Raw genomic sequence first — 14,516 nt, forward strand, 5'->3', positions numbered from 1 at the left:
CTCCCGGCCGGCCGCGCCCTGAGCCACACCCCCGCCCGCCCGCCGGGGTTCCGGGTTCGATCCCCGCATCCGCCCGGTCCTCCCCGGGGCACCGTGGCACCGGGCCCGACCGCGGCGGGGTCCCCTGCGGGGCCCTCGGGGGACGGTGACCGCTCTCGCCGGTGCCGGTGCCTGTGCGGACCCGCCCGGTGCCGCCCCGCCCCAGCGCGCTCCCGCTCCCGCTCCGCCCCGCGGGGCCGCACAGACCCGCCCGGCGCGGCGGGACTCTCCGGTAAGCGGCGGGGCCGGGAGCGGGAGCGGGAGCCGCGTCGGCAGGGCCGGGCCGGTCCCTGTGCAGCCCGCCGCTGTTCCCCGCTCCCCCCGCTGTGCTCCCCCCGGTCCCGGCTCACCCCCCCCGGGGCGCTGCACTGGCCCGGCGGCTCCTCCCGGGGCACCGAGTCCCGGCCCGGCCCCGCTCCCCCCCGCTGCCACCTCGGGACCCCCGGCGGGGCCCGGCCGCGGATGGGGAGAGCCCCGGGGGCCGCACGCCGTGTGCCGGGCAGGGGCCGGGGGGGCTCTGTGCCACCCAGCACGCTGTCCTGGGCCCCCCGGCTCCTTCGGCCGGGTGGAAGCAGCCCCCCCCCCCCGCCGGGGCATCCCCCCGGGCCCCCCGGCCCCCGCTCGCCCCCGTTCCCGGCTCTCGCGGCTCTGCCGGCCGCGGCGTCGCACCTCGGGCCCTTCCCGCCATCCCGCTGCGCCGCCGGCTGTGTCGCCAGACCCGGCTCTGGCTCTGGCAGCGTTCCCGTGCCGGGCCCGGCTCTCGGGGCGGCGGTTGCCCCAGGACGCTGCGGGAGGTGGGAGAGCCGGGATCGCGCTGCCGCCGCGCTTCATCCCTTGGTGTCTTTTTGTTTTGCAGCAGGTGCCGGAGCGACGTGAGGCAGCTCTATGCCCTTCCCTCCCAGCTCCTGACCCCGACAGCGACGCTCGGCAGGTGAGAAACGTGGGGCCGGGGAGCAGCCCCGGCACGTGCAGCCCCGTCGGCCGGCCGGCCGCAGCCGTCCCGCACCCACCGGCTCCCTCCAAGCAGAGGAAACGTCCCGCGCCTCTGCCCCGTCCCGGTGTGCGGCCCTGCCTCGCGGCGCAGAGCTGCTACCGAGGGGTTTGCACCCGTGTGGCGCGGCGCTCGCCGGGAGCTGCCATGTGCCGTGCTGGGTGGCGAGCGGTGCTGCCCGCTTGCGAAACGCTGCCAGGGGTTGAGCAATGCCGGGCATGAGTCCAGCCCTGCTGCTCTCCCACTCGCGCGCTGGCGTGGGCTCCCACGGCTCCGGAGCGGGGACCGTGCTGCCCAGGGAGGGGGGCAGCAGGTAACGGGGGACGCGGCGCCTGTGGCTGCCCCTGAGCCGCTCGGTGCAGGCAGGGATGCAGGCAGAGCCGGTTCCCAGAGGCTGCCCCACACCTCTCCTGCCAGAGATGCCCCCCCGGTGGTCTCTGATCTGGTGTCAGGAGACAGGATTGCTCAGGGGGGGCACACGCACGCACGACTGTGGGGTCCCACTGGTGGCTCAGCCCCCGCTGTTGTGCCCTTCGGGGTCGCTGCACCGCTTCAAGCGGCTGCCGAGAGCGCGGGATTTCATCGCTCTAACGATCCTGCTGGCACCGGCGCTTGCATCTCCCCCCGGGCAGCCCTTCCGTCCCGACCCCCCCAGCCCAGGCAGCGGTTACACCGGGTGGGCTCTGCCCCACACCCCCTCACTGCTCCCCGGCCCCATGGGTGCTGCTGCAGCAAGAGCGCCGGCGACGCTGCAGGGGAGGGGGGGTTGGCAGGAGGGTCCCCCATCCCGTCCGTCGGACGGGATGGGGGACCCTCCTGCCAGCCCCCCGCCCCCAGCGTCCCTGGGATGGGATGCGGGGTGGCCCAGGATGGGGGATGGCCGGCGGAAGGGAGGGGGCCGTGGGAGCTGCCGCCGGGCTGGGTCCCCATGCCGAGCTGTGGGGTGTGGGGGGGTCTGGCTGCCATCCCCGGCGCAGCCCCCATAAGCGCAACCCTGTCATTAGAGGGGACCGGGTGGCCGCAGGGACCGGGCTGGCTGCCTGAGGATGCTGCGCTGGGGCTTGCCAGCAGGCGCCGAGGCCGGCGGAGGGGGGTGCGCAGGCTGCCCCCGGCTCCTCCCCGCTCTCTGCCCCATGTCTGCCCGCTCCACGACCCTCACCCAGCGTGTCCCACAGCCTGTCCCCTCACGGGACCCCGAGCACCGTGACGGCAAAGCCCGTGGTACCCACTCCCTGCACCTATGGGGCTGTGGGGTTGCGTCCCCCCCACGTCCCCACTCGCCCCCCCCCAGGCTGGCTGCTCCACGGAGCCTCTCCGTTGGCCTTCGCCCGTTCCCGGCCACCGGCGCTCGCCACTGGCTGCCCCCGTGCCCAGCGGGAGCCGCGGCGCGGAGGTGGGGCTGCCTGAGGAGCCGTTCCGGGACTTGGCACCGCCGCTGTGTTTGGATAAAGTGGCCTGGTGCAGGCTTGCCGAAACAAAGACTCTCGCTGCTGCTGCTGCCGCTGCTGGTTTTTTTTCTTTCACGCCGGTATAAAAAGCTCCCGGCGGTGGCCGGCGCTCGGCAGCTCACGGCACAGCGGGGCAGAGCGCGGCTGCCCACGGCCCTGCGACCCCACGGCGGAGGGCAGGGGCTTGGCCCGCGGGAGAGGGAGCCGGAGGGGCTGCGGCGGCCGAGGGCCCCGTCGTGCCGAGGATCCCGCTTCATCTGCCGTCCCGGGGGACAGCCGCCGGCTGGGCGGGTGCCCGGCAGCCTCTGCAGGAAGCCGGCAGCCGTGGGAGCCGCAGCTTTGCCGGCTTGGTGGGCGATGGGGTGAGTGGGGCAGAGCCGCCTGCCCGGGACGGGGACGGGCGCAGCCGGGCTCACACCTCCCCAGCCTCCGGGCAGCCGCGGGTGGGTGGGTGGGCGGGCGTGTGGCCCCCGGCCCTGCCCTGGGTGACGGCGAGAAGCTGCACCCAGCCCTCGGTGGGGCCATGCCGGTGCGTGTCCCCGGTGGCACAGGGAGCCTGGCACCGTGGCACGGGGTGGCGGGTCCGTGGGGGAGGCAGCTGTGCCAGGGCCGGGGACAGCAGCGGGGACAGTGGCAGGGACCACCGGCCGGGGTGGCAGGAGCCTCTCCCGGGGCCCGGGGCTCTCCGGGGCTGGACCGAGGAGGCCATGGGGGGGTCCGGCAGCCAGTGGGGACCGTGGGGCAGCCCCTCCTGCCGTCCCGTGTCCCCCGGGGCCGGTCCCCAGGCACGGCAGTGTCACCGGCGTGGGCGTGGGTGCGGAGCCGCGCAGTGCCGTGATTCATCGCCCGCATCCGGCGGTTTCGAGGTCGCAGAGCGGGGGGTGCGCGGAGGGAGCGGGGGGAGGATATTTTTGGTGGCGGCTTCTAAAGTTGCAGCGTGTAGAAAACCTCTACCGGGGCGGGAGCCGTGCCGTGGCTGGCGTTGTCCCAGCCCTGCTCCGTCCCGCGGTTGCCCGCCATGGCGATGGGGGGGTGAGGACCCCCGGGTGGGCGTCTGGGAGGTGCTCAGGGCGGCGGAGTCTCCCGGGGGTCTCCGGAGCAGCCAGGTGGATGCGGGCACTGGTCCCCATTTGGGGGTGCAGGGAGCTGGGGCTCCTGCCTTGCCAGCGCAGGGGGGAGGCCGGTGCATGGCAGAGTGCCGGCGGTGCGTGCTGGACCTGCCCGGAGGTGCAGCAAACGGGGGGGCACCATTGGGGTGCGGGCGCAGCTCTGCCTTGAGGTGCTGCCTGTGGATCAGCGGGCGCTGGTGCAGCCTGGGGGCAGCGCCGGTGCCAGTGCCGGTGCCAGGGCCGGGGTGGCTCTGCCGGGGCCGGCTCGTGGCTCCCACATGTGAGACAGGAGCACCCCGAGGAGCAGGGGGTGCGTGTGGCCGTGCCAGATCATCCTCTCCCTCCCTGGTGTGCACCGGGCCGTGCCTGAGGAAGCCGTCCTGGTGGGAGCTCGGGGTCCGGGCAGTCCCTGCCACGGCGAGGGTCTGTGCAGGCAGCGGTCCTGCGCGGCACACGGGGACGGGGCTCTGCCCCCCTCTGCCACTGCGGCATGGGCCCGGGGGGCCAGCGGTGGCCAAGGATCCACGGCAGGTGCTGGCCACGGCTCCGCGTCCGGGCAGCGCCTGCAGGCTGTGGGCAGCGAGTGTCACCCCGTGGCGGCTGAGCGCCGTGGCCTCGTGCCTCCCCGGTCTGGGTGCTCCGGGACCCCATGCCGCAGCGGGGGGGCTGTGGTGAGCACCCACGGCCGGGCAGGGTGACCCGTGCTGGTGTCCCCAGCCCCAGCCGAGGAGCCGGTGCGGCGTTGCCGCTGGCAGTGGGAAAATGGGGGGACAGGCCGGAGGGGCACAGACCCCTCTGGGGCAGCCGTCGCCATCCCTGGGGGGGCTGTGTGGCTGGGGGGCTGCGTGGCTGGGGTGCAGCCTCGCCGTGCCGGGCAGGCTGGGGAGCGTGGGGCTCGTCCGCCCGGCGTGATGGGCACAGCCTGACCTGCGCCAGGCTCACCCTGCCGCAATTTTGCCTGGAAATTGGGCGCAAGGAGTTCCGGGGTGGGGGGGGGGTGCCAGCGGGAAGACGGCAAGGGATGCGGCGTGTTCTCCGTCACCACGGTGTCAGCCAGACGGCGCACGGGGTGGGCCGGGGCTGCAGATGTGTCTCTGGTTCCCAACCAGCGGCACAGTGGTCACCGTCAGCCTCGCCTCTGGCTGCGTGCACAAACGTGCACGGCTCACATATGTGTGTGTGCTGATCCCACGCCGGGACCTGCTCCCGGCACTGCTGCTGCTGTCCCGTCCCCCTCGCGGGGTTTCGGGTCCGTGCTGCGGCCGGGGACGCCCCGGTGTGGACGGGTGCCCAGGACGGACGCGGAAGGGCTGGCGGCGGCCTTGCCTCACTTCCCGCCTTGCTCAACCGCCACCGGCCTGGCGTCCCCTCCCGGCCCGCACGGTGCCAGCGGTGGGGCCCGGCACAGGAGGGGGCTGGGGGCGCGTGGGCCCCATGGGGAGCCCCCACAGCGCGGGGTGTGGGGCTGGGCCCTCTAATCGCCTCAGCGGATCAGGCGGGCAGGCCGGGGCCGGTCCCAGGAATGTGACTCCGGCACCGGCGGGAGCCGCCGAGCCGGCTGGCGCACAGGCGCTGATTGGAGCCAGCCGGTAATTAGCGGCGCGGCGTTGGCAGCCCATGGCCGTATCTGCGGACCTGCCCCGCTTATCGGAGCGGCCTGTTCCCTCGCACAAGGGGCCATTGTGCGGCGCCGCCGGCCCGGGGAGGCCGCGCATGGGGCGCGGCACGGTGGGGCTGGCAACGGTGCTGCCGCAGGCGCTGCTGACACGCCGACCCACCTGCCGGCCTGGCCCTGCGTGGCACAGCCGGAGCACACAGCCCCGACCCCCCCCAGCCCCGCGGCTGGGCCTGGAGCAGGGCAAAGTGGTGTCACCGCAGCCGTGCCAGTGCCTGGAGCCGTGCGGTGCTGGCGGCACGGTCCTATGCACCGACACCGGCAGAACTGCAGTGGGGCAGCCCCGCAGCTGCCGGGCATCCCGGCTGATGGGAGCCGGTGCCCCACCATCCCTCCGCCCCGGCGCCCCGGGGAGCGGGGCCAGCCGCTGGAGCTCCCGGCACGGGCTGGCTCATGGGCTCCTCTCCGCAGGGCTGGCACGAGCCGCTGAAGCGTTCCCGGCTGGCTGCCCAGCCGTGCCTGCCGGGTGACTCAGCCGCCACCACGGAAAGCAGAAGTGGCCTGTCCCCCCCCGCTGGGTGCCTGTCACCCTTTCCAGCAGGGTCAGGCCACAAGCTCCCGGCGTCGCGCGTCCCCGGCATGGCTGGGCCCGGCACCGCTGCTCGCCTGCCCTGGCACCGTCCTGTCGGGTCCCCATGGTTGCACCGCCAAAGCCCAGGGTGCCGGGAGCCCCCCCACCATTTCAGGCAAGGGGCAGGCAGCTGGCTGCCCACGGACGGTGCTGCGGCCGGCACCGGGCTCCCCTGCGTCGAGAACCGGTGAGAGCACGGCTCAGGGCCGCTCCCCAGCTCGGCGTTCCCTGAGAACAATCCTGAACGTGTTCCCCGGGCTCTGATCCCCGCGAGCTGCCAACGCGATTAAACCCAAAAAGCTGCTTAGGGCTGGGAGCCGCCAGCCCCGGCACTTGCCAGCCGTGGAAGCCCAGTGTCACGTCCCTGGGACAGGTGGGACGACGGCACCGTCCAGGTACGCTGGTGATCCGCCGTGCCGGATCGGCTCCCCGCTCCCCATACCACGGTGAGGAGGAGGGGGCTGCAGCCAGCCCCCCTCGGGCACGGCATTACGGAGTGCATGGAGGGGTGTGGGGGGGGAGTTTCGGCTGCGGCTTGGCCAGCGCCCCGGGAGAGCGGCGCAGCGGGTCGGCTAATCTGCACTCGCTCGGCTGGAATGTGGATGTGCTGGCTCCGGCCCCGGATGGGGAGTAGGGATTAGGGAGCAGCCGGAGCCTGGTAGCGCCGAATCTAGGAGAAGGTACAATCCGGTGCCGCGATCAGGCTCGAGGAGACACGGCCTCGGCAGACACTGAGGCCGCGTCTCCTCGAGCCTGACCGCGGCCACTGTGCTTTGCACCCCAGGGTGCCTGTGGGGGGAACAGTGACGGTGACGGTGATGGCGAGCCACCCATGTGAGACGCAGTCATCCGTCACCACCCTCCTCGGTCCCCGCCGTCACGTGGGGACACCTCCCGTGGCAATAAACCCAGAACGCCGGTGCCGGAGGGGGTCAGCTTGGTGCCGGGGGAGCTGCCGAGGGGCAAGTGTGGGGCGAAGATGGCCGGTGGGCAGGTGTGGGGGGGCGGGACAGGGATACTGGGGGGGGTGGGGGGGAGGAGGTCTGGCTGCCTGCCTGCCCTGCCTGCACCCTGCGGGGCTGGGTGCATGCCCGGGGTCCCGCCGGAGGGGCTGGGCGCTGCCCCGGCTCTGCTCCCCTCCCGGCGTTTGTCTTGGCCCTCGCTCTCCCATCCCGCTGGCGGCCAAGACAAACCAGCCCGGAGCCGGCCCCGGGGCCATCCCTGCCTGCGCCTTCCCCCCCACCCCATCCCCGGGAGGGGCAGACCCCGACCCCCTGCCCGCGGCTCTGCCCCGGGGACTGCGGTGGCAGCCGGTGCCTGGGGGAAGGGGACGGCTCCTCGGGGCATCGCCGCTCCCAGGGGCGCGCTGACCGTGGCGCTGAGCCCCCCTGCTCTGTCCCCAGGTTATGCTGCCCCGACACCGTCCCCTGAGCCCTCGCGAGAAGGAGAAGGGCTAAGCTGGCCATCCCGGGGCGCCGCGCCAGCGCCATGACACACTCCCAGGTGTCCTCCGAGATCCACCACATCGTCTCCTCCGCCTTCCAGAGCGTAAGTGCCGCGGCGGGCACGGCCCCACGGCTGCTGGGGGGCACGGTGGGGCTGCACCCCCCGTTGCTGCCTAGCTGGGCGAGGGGTGCCGCGGCACGGCCCTCCCGCACCGCAGCGTGGTGCCGCATCGCACGGCCGTGGGGTGCCGACAGAGCAGCGCGGCACCTGCCCCGTTGCACGGCCGTGGGGCAGGGCCGTGCCCCACGGCAGCCAGCCCGGGGCAGGCCGAGCCGACCGTGCCGGGGCGGCGGGTGCCCTCGAGGCAGGTGCTGCCGGGACGCGTTGGGCCGGGACCGCCGGCTCTGCCGGTGCCGCTCGCCAGCCCCAGCTGAGCATGGTGCCAGCGGTGCCAGTGCCGCACAGCTCTGGTGTGGGTTAGTGGGGCTGCGCGGAGCAGTTAATGATTAACCCTTTGCATCGCACTCCGCGGCTGCCCGGTGCCGTTGGGCAAGTTGCCGCACACGTGACCGGGGATGGGACCTGCCGCCCCTTCCCCGCGGCTCTGCCACCCATGGATTTCCTCCTGGGCTCCTGGGTAAGCCGCAGCCTCGCCCGGGCTGCCAGGCTGGTGGGGCCCGTGGACCCCCGGCACCCGGCACCCATCCCAGGGCCAAAGCTGGGCCTGGCGGAGCCGTGGGCGTCCCATGGGCGAGGGAGCGTGCCGGGCGAGCAGGGGCGTGGGGCTGGGAGCTGCTCTGACCCCTGGCACGTGGGGCCACGGGCGCTCGGTCACGCCAGGCCGGGGACGAGGCGGGTTCGGCGGGGGGGTCCTGGGCGTCACCGCGGGCAGGGTCAGCGGGCAGGTGCCGGGGGCCAGAGGAGCCGGCGCGGTCGCTGCACGGGTGGCGGATGGGGAGTCCAAGGTCGTTTTGGGGCTGGCAGGATGCTGGGGCTGGGGCAGGGGGGCTGTGGGGAGGCTGTGGGTGCTATGGGGGGCTGTGGGGGGCTGTGGGGGGCTGTGGGGGCTGTGGGGGCTGTGGGGGCTGTGGGGGGCTGTGGGGGGCTGTGGGGGCTGTGGGGGGCCGCCTCGTCAGGTGCCGAGGGAGCGGCCGGGCGCTGCCGTGGGGTCGTGGGTGCGATGGGACGCCGCGGCTCTGCCTGTTCCCCGCCACCCCCACCGCGGTGCCCCGTGCCAGGCAGGGCCTGGGGGCTTTGGGGTCACCATGCAGTGGGGCCGGGGGCCACGGCTCTGCCCGAGGACATGATGGGGGGCCGGGGGGGGCTGTAGCCGGGCACGCGCTGCGAGGCACCGACTGAGGGTGCCGGGGTGTCCCCGGGGGGGTGGCAGCCCCCACCGCCGCTGCCTGGGGTGCCCCGGCAGCAGATCCCGCGGGGTCGGTGCCCACGGTGCCCCTGTCCCCACCACGGCCCCTGCCACACCCGGGCAGCGCCGTCCTCCCCCCCCGCTGCCCCCACCCCACATCCCCCCCGGGAGGGGAGCGCGGGGGGGGCCGTGCCGGGGGGGTTACCGGGGGGAAGCCCTGCATTACCGGGGTCACAACCCCAGCCGAGCCGTGCGGCACGGGGGTGCAGTGTGCACCGGGGGGGGGTCGTTGTGTGGCTGCGAGCAGAGTCGGTGCGTTCTGGGGGGCCCCGCCATCACCGGGGGGGGGGAGCGGCTGGGGGGGGGGGTGTGCATCCCGGGGGGGGCCGTGCATTCCGAGGGGGGGCTGTGCATCCCGGGGGGGGGCTGTGCATCCCGGGGGGGGGACCGTGCATCCCGGGGAGACCCGTGCATCCCGGGGGGGCTGTGCATCCCGGGGGGGGGGCTGTGCATCCCGGGGGGGGGACCGTGCATCCCGGGGAGACCCGTGCATCCCGGGGGGACCTGTGCATCCCGGGGGGGCTGTGCATCCCGGGGGGGGGGCTGTGCATCCCGGGGGGGCCGTGCATTCCAGGGGGGACCGTGCATCCCGGGGGTGTCGGAGCTCGGCCGGGGGGGCCCGGAGCTCGGCGGGGGGCTCGGTGCGTTCCCGGGGCCCGGAGCTGTGCGGGGGGGCTCAGCCCGGAGCTGCGGGCGCAGCCGGTGCCCTCTGCGGGCCGCTGTCACCTTGAGGCGGGCGCGGGGCGGCTCCGTCAATATTTGGCGATTCCGGGGAAGGAGCCGCCGCCCCCCCGCCCCCCCGCCGCCCCCTTCCCCGGCCGGGCCGGGCCGCGCCGCCCCGATAAAGCGCTGCGGGAGCTGCGGCGGGAGCGCGGCTCCGCCATGACTCAGGTAGGACCGGCCGGGCGGGGACACGGCCCCCCCGCACCCCCCCGCGCCCTCCGGCCCCGCTGCCCCAGCCCCCGCACCCCCCGTATCCCCCCGCACCCCCTGCACCCCCCCGCCCCCCGGCCCCCCCCAGCAGCCCCGCACCCCCTGCACCTGCAGCGCCCTCGCCCCCACCCGCAGCCCGGCAGCCCCCCACTCGCACCCCGGCACCCACAGCCGGGGCGCGCCAGCGGCACCCAGCAGTGCCGGGACGAGGGCACAGCACTGGGGGCACCGCGGGTGCGGGGTCTGGGGTGCGTGGTGGGGGCATGGCACCAGGGCGCAGCGGGGGGGTGCTGGGGGTACACAGGGGTGCACAGCACTGGGGGTGCTGGGGGTACACAGGGGTGCACAGCACTGGGGCACGGCACTGGGGGTGCTGGGGGTACACAGGGGTGCACAGCACTGGGGCACGGCACTGGGGGTGCTGGGGGTACACAGGGGTGCACGGCACTGGGGCACGGCACTGGGGGTGCTGGGGGTACACAGGGGTGCACGGCACTGGGGGTGCTGGGGGTAAGCAGGGGTGCACAGCACTGGGGGTGCTGGGGGTACACAGGGGTGCACGGCACTGGGGCACGGCACTGGGGGTGCTGGGGGTAAGCAGGGGTGCACGGCACTGGGGCACGGCACTGGGAGTGCTGGGGGCACGCAGGGGTGCACAGCACTGGGGGTGCTGGGGGTACACAGGGGTGCACAGCACTGGGGCACGGCACTGGGGGTGCTGGGGGCACGCAGGGGTGCACAGCACTGGGGGTGCTGGGGGTACACAGGGGTGCACGGCACTGGGGGTGCTGGGGGTACGCAGGGGTGCACAGCACTGGGGGTGCTGGGGGTACACAGGGGGGCACAGCACTGGGGCACGGCACTGGGGGTGCTGGGGGTACACAGGGGTGCACGGCACTGGGGGTGCTGGGGGTAAGCAGGGGTGCACGGCACCAGGGTGTGGCAGGGGGGTGCTGGGTCTGGGCTGACTGGGGTGCACAGCACTGGGGATACCGGGGGTACATGGGGAGAGCACGACGCCAGGGCGCGGCACTGGGGACGCTGGGTCGGGGCTGCACTGGGGAGCTGGGGTACGTGCGGGGGCGAGCATGGCACTGGAGCGCAGCGCTGAGGCTGGGGGCACAGGGTGCGCTGGGTGCAAATGGCGCGGTGGGGACCCAGCCCGGGGGTGCAGCCGGGGTGCACGGCCCATGGTGTGCCGGCGGGCACGTCCCTTGGGTGCAGGGCCTTCGGGGGCCCCAGAGAGCCGCTGTCCGGGGTGCCCATCGTGCGGGGCTGCGTGACCTGGGGGCCGGCGGCGTGGCAGGCGGTGGTGCTGAGTGCCTGCTCAGCCCCACTGCCGGCCCGCAGCCCGAGCAGGAGGCGCTGGGTGCCGGCTCGCCCGTGTTCGGGGAGGAGGAGGAGGAGAGAGACCTGAACAAGGCGCTGGGCGTGGAGCGCTTCGAGGAGATCCTGTGCGACGCACACCCCCGCAACGCGGAGGAGGCCGGGCGCAGCTACGGCGAGGAGGACTTCGAGTGTGAGTGGGGCCTGGGGGGCAGCGGGCAGGCAGCGGGCAGGCAGCGGGCAGGGTGCCAACCCCACCCTGTCCCCCGCAGACCACCGCCAGTCGTCCCACCACATCCACCACCCGCTCTCCACGCACCTGCCCCCCGACACCCGCCGCAAGAAGGGGGTGCCGAAAAAGGGCAAGAAGAAGCACCGCCGTGCCTCCGTCCCTGGCGAGACCCCCACCATCGAGGAGGCCGAAGAGGATGAGGATGAGGCGTGCGACACAGAGACGGAGCGGTCGGCGGAGGAGCTCCGGCAGCCTGGCTCGCCCGAGGCAGTGCAGGTGAGGGCAGGGCTGGGGGCGGGGGGCACAGCGTTGCCCCCCGTTCTGGGGACTCTCGGGCTGGGGGCACGGCCCAGGTGCTGGGAGCTGGAGCCAGTGGTGCCTGCGGCCGGGGACACGGCTCCGCAGCAGCCGGTTCCTCCCATGCCCCGTGTCAGTTCTTCCTGCAGGAGGACGAGGTGACCGACCGCCGGGCAGAGGAGCCGGCGTCCCCCACGCTGCTGCCCGGCTCCCCCCCGGAGCCCCGTGGGTCCACGTCCCCCAGGGAAGCCCAGGCAGGCAGGTGAGCGGGGACCGGGCAGCGCCAGGGCTCGCTGGGGCTTGGACGGGGCTGTCGAGGGGCGGGCAGCCCCCTCTGGCTGCCCCACGCAGGGCTGGGGGGCAGAGCGGGGCTCAGCTCTGAGGTGGGCGCCTGCCTCGCAGCCCCGATGTGGAGGAGGGAGTTTCGGTGCAGGGAGCGGCTGCCGCCGAGGCCGGCTCCCCTGGTCGCCCCGTTCCCAAGTCGCAGCTGGGGCACCGCAGCTACAACCTGCACGAGCGGCGGCGGATCGGCAGCATGACGGGCGTGGAGCAGGCTCAGTACCAGAAGATGCCGACAGACGAGTCGGAGGCCCAGACGCTGGCCTCGGCCGACCTGGACTACATGAAGAGTGAGTGGGGGGCACCCTGCGCCACGGGGGCCGTGCTGGCGGCGTGCCGTTGGCACAATGGGAGCTGAGGCATGCACCGGGGCGAGACGAGCTGGGGCCAGCGACTCCGGCAGCACCGGGTCGCCCTGCGGCTGCAGCAGAGCCAGGCTGGGTGCAGGCTCCAGCCCCACTGCAGGCACTGGGTACGGCCGCAGGGGACCCCTCTCTGGGGCACCGCGGTCATGTCACATCCATGTGGAGCCGGTGCCTGGGACGGTTGGAGCCGCCGCCGGCGGTGCCTCCCCTGGGTGCCGCCAGCCCCTGGTGATTTGCAGCTCGGGGACTCCCAGGGCAGCCGGTGACGCTTCTGCCTCAGAGCTCCCCGGGGAGCGCTGCCCACGGCAGAGCCCGTGTGCCGACGGGCACGTGCAGCCCCTGGCACGGGGTTTTGGGTGACCTCAGTGCAAGGAGCCACCTCGGCTCCTGCTCGTCACCACCGGCCCCGGTGCTGGAGCAGCAGCGACCGGGTGACCCCACTGGTGCCGCAGCACCCGCCGGCGCACGGGCCATTCCCCCCCTCCCGTACCGAGAGCTGCCCCGCTGCCAGCGGCAACCCCGGCGCTGTGACGGTCCTTGCCCGGCCCCAGCTCAGGTCCCTCTGCTCGAGCTGCCCCGACACGCTGCCGCCCACAGCTCCCCCGGGCTGCCCGGTACCGGGGTTCCCCAGCGGACCCCCCAGGCCAGGCTGTGTGGCGCCGGGCTCCCAGGTCACCCGCCCGCTGCCAGTGCCGTCCTCCTCTGTCTCTGGCAGGTCACCGCTTCGAGGACGTGCCGGGGGTGCGCCGGCACCTCGTCCGGAAGAGCGCCAAGGCGCAGGTGGTCCATGTCAGCAAGGACCACAAGGAGCCCAGCACGCGGCACCGCAAGCAGGACCGGCAGCCCCATGAGGTGGGGGGTCCCGGCGCCCCGGGGGGTGGGGTGGGCAGGGCTGGGGGTCCCGGCACAGCGGAGGAGCCGAAGCGCGGCGTGGGACCGGGGGAGTGGCTGGGCTGCCCGTCTTGCCCGGGGCGCTGCGGAGGGGGCTGCCATCCCCACTGTCCCGGCGCTGACCCGGCCGTGCCGCAGGTGTTTGTGGAGCTGAACGAGCTGGTGGTGGACAAGAACCAGGAGCTGCAGTGGAAGGAGACGGCGCGTTGGATCAAGTTTGAGGAGGACGTGGAGGAGGAGACGGACCGCTGGGGCAAGCCGCACGTGGCCTCCCTGTCCTTCCGCAGCCTCCTGGAGCTGCGCAAGACCCTGTCCCACGGTAGGGAGGCAGGGCCGGCCCCACGGGGCCTGGCCGGGGGGGAGTTCTCCGGCCCCGCTCGCTTCAGCCCCCCATCCCTCGCCCAGGGGCCGTGCTCCTCGACCTGGACCAGAAGACGCTGCCGGGGGTGGCTCACCAGGTGGTGGAGCAGATGGTCATCACCGACCAGATCCGGGCCGAGGACCGTGCCAACGTGCTGCGGGCGCTGCTGCTCAAGCACAGGTGAGCGCGGGGGGCAGCGACCCGCAGCCCCCCCCCCCCCAGGCTCTGCTCCCCACAGCTGTGGGGACAGCGCTGTCCCCGGGGACACCGGTGTGCAGCATGCCGGCAGGGACATCCGTGCCGGGCTGCCAGCCGCTGTCCTGTCGAGCTGCCACCAACAGTCCTGGCTTTGCCCCGCAGCCACCCAAGCGACGAGAAGGACTTCTCCTTCCCCCGAAACATCTCGGCTGGCAGCCTGGGCTCCCTGCTCGTGCACCACCACAGCACCAACCACGTGGCAGAGGGCAGCGAGCCGGCCGTCACCGAGCCCCTCATCGCTGGGCACGCCGTGGAGCACGACACGCGGGTCGACGTGGAGCGGGAGGTGAGCCCGGTTCCCGCGGCCGCCCCACACCCGTCCCCAGCCTTCCACCCGCTCCTTCCTCCCGGCCTGCCACCGCTCCTCATCCTCGGGAGGGGCCCTGACCCTGCTGCACGCTCTGTCCCTGCAGAGGGAGGTCCTCACCCCCACGCCCCCGGCCGGCATCACTCGCTCCAAGTCCAAGCACGAGCTGAAGCTGCTGGAGAAGATCCCGGACAACGCCGAGGCCACGGTGGTGCTTGTGGGTACGGAGGGGTGGCAGGGGGTGGGCAGGGTGGGGGGGGGTCGGGGACCCTACGCGGGGCTCCCGCGGTGACCCCCTGTTGCCCCCCAGGCTGCGTGGAGTTCCTGGACCAGCCCACCATGGCCTTCGTGCGGCTGCAGGAGGCGGTGGAGCTGGACTCGGTGCTGGAGGTGCCCGTCCCCGTGCGGTTCCTCTTTGTGCTGCTGGGGCCCAGCAGCACCCACATGGACTACCACGAGATCGGGCGCTCCATCTCCACCCTCATGTCCGACAAGGTGGGTG

The 14,516-nt window shown here is 74.3% G+C and overlaps 1 protein-coding gene across 1 annotated transcript in view; it reads left to right on the forward strand.

Annotated features, from left to right (window-relative positions):
* The window catches only part of SLC4A2 (solute carrier family 4 member 2), a 19,319-nt gene continuing 4,803 nt past the window's right edge, over window positions 1-14,516 (forward strand). The window contains exons 1-13 of the mRNA XM_075746997.1: window positions 1-271; window positions 896-970; window positions 7,237-7,381; window positions 10,989-11,157; window positions 11,237-11,472; window positions 11,631-11,755; window positions 11,896-12,122; window positions 12,913-13,049; window positions 13,227-13,407; window positions 13,494-13,629; window positions 13,810-13,993; window positions 14,121-14,235; window positions 14,325-14,509. Coding sequence (XP_075603112.1) covers window positions 7,322-7,381; window positions 10,989-11,157; window positions 11,237-11,472; window positions 11,631-11,755; window positions 11,896-12,122; window positions 12,913-13,049; window positions 13,227-13,407; window positions 13,494-13,629; window positions 13,810-13,993; window positions 14,121-14,235; window positions 14,325-14,509 — 1,755 coding nt within the window. The 5' untranslated portion in view covers window positions 1-271; window positions 896-970; window positions 7,237-7,321. The remainder of the gene's footprint in view (window positions 272-895; window positions 971-7,236; window positions 7,382-10,988; window positions 11,158-11,236; window positions 11,473-11,630; window positions 11,756-11,895; window positions 12,123-12,912; window positions 13,050-13,226; window positions 13,408-13,493; window positions 13,630-13,809; window positions 13,994-14,120; window positions 14,236-14,324; window positions 14,510-14,516) is intronic.

The sequence above is a fragment of the Balearica regulorum genome, chromosome 2 (assembly GCF_011004875.1).
Source record: "Balearica regulorum gibbericeps isolate bBalReg1 chromosome 2, bBalReg1.pri, whole genome shotgun sequence".
Lineage (NCBI taxonomy): Eukaryota > Metazoa > Chordata > Aves > Gruiformes > Gruidae > Balearica > Balearica regulorum.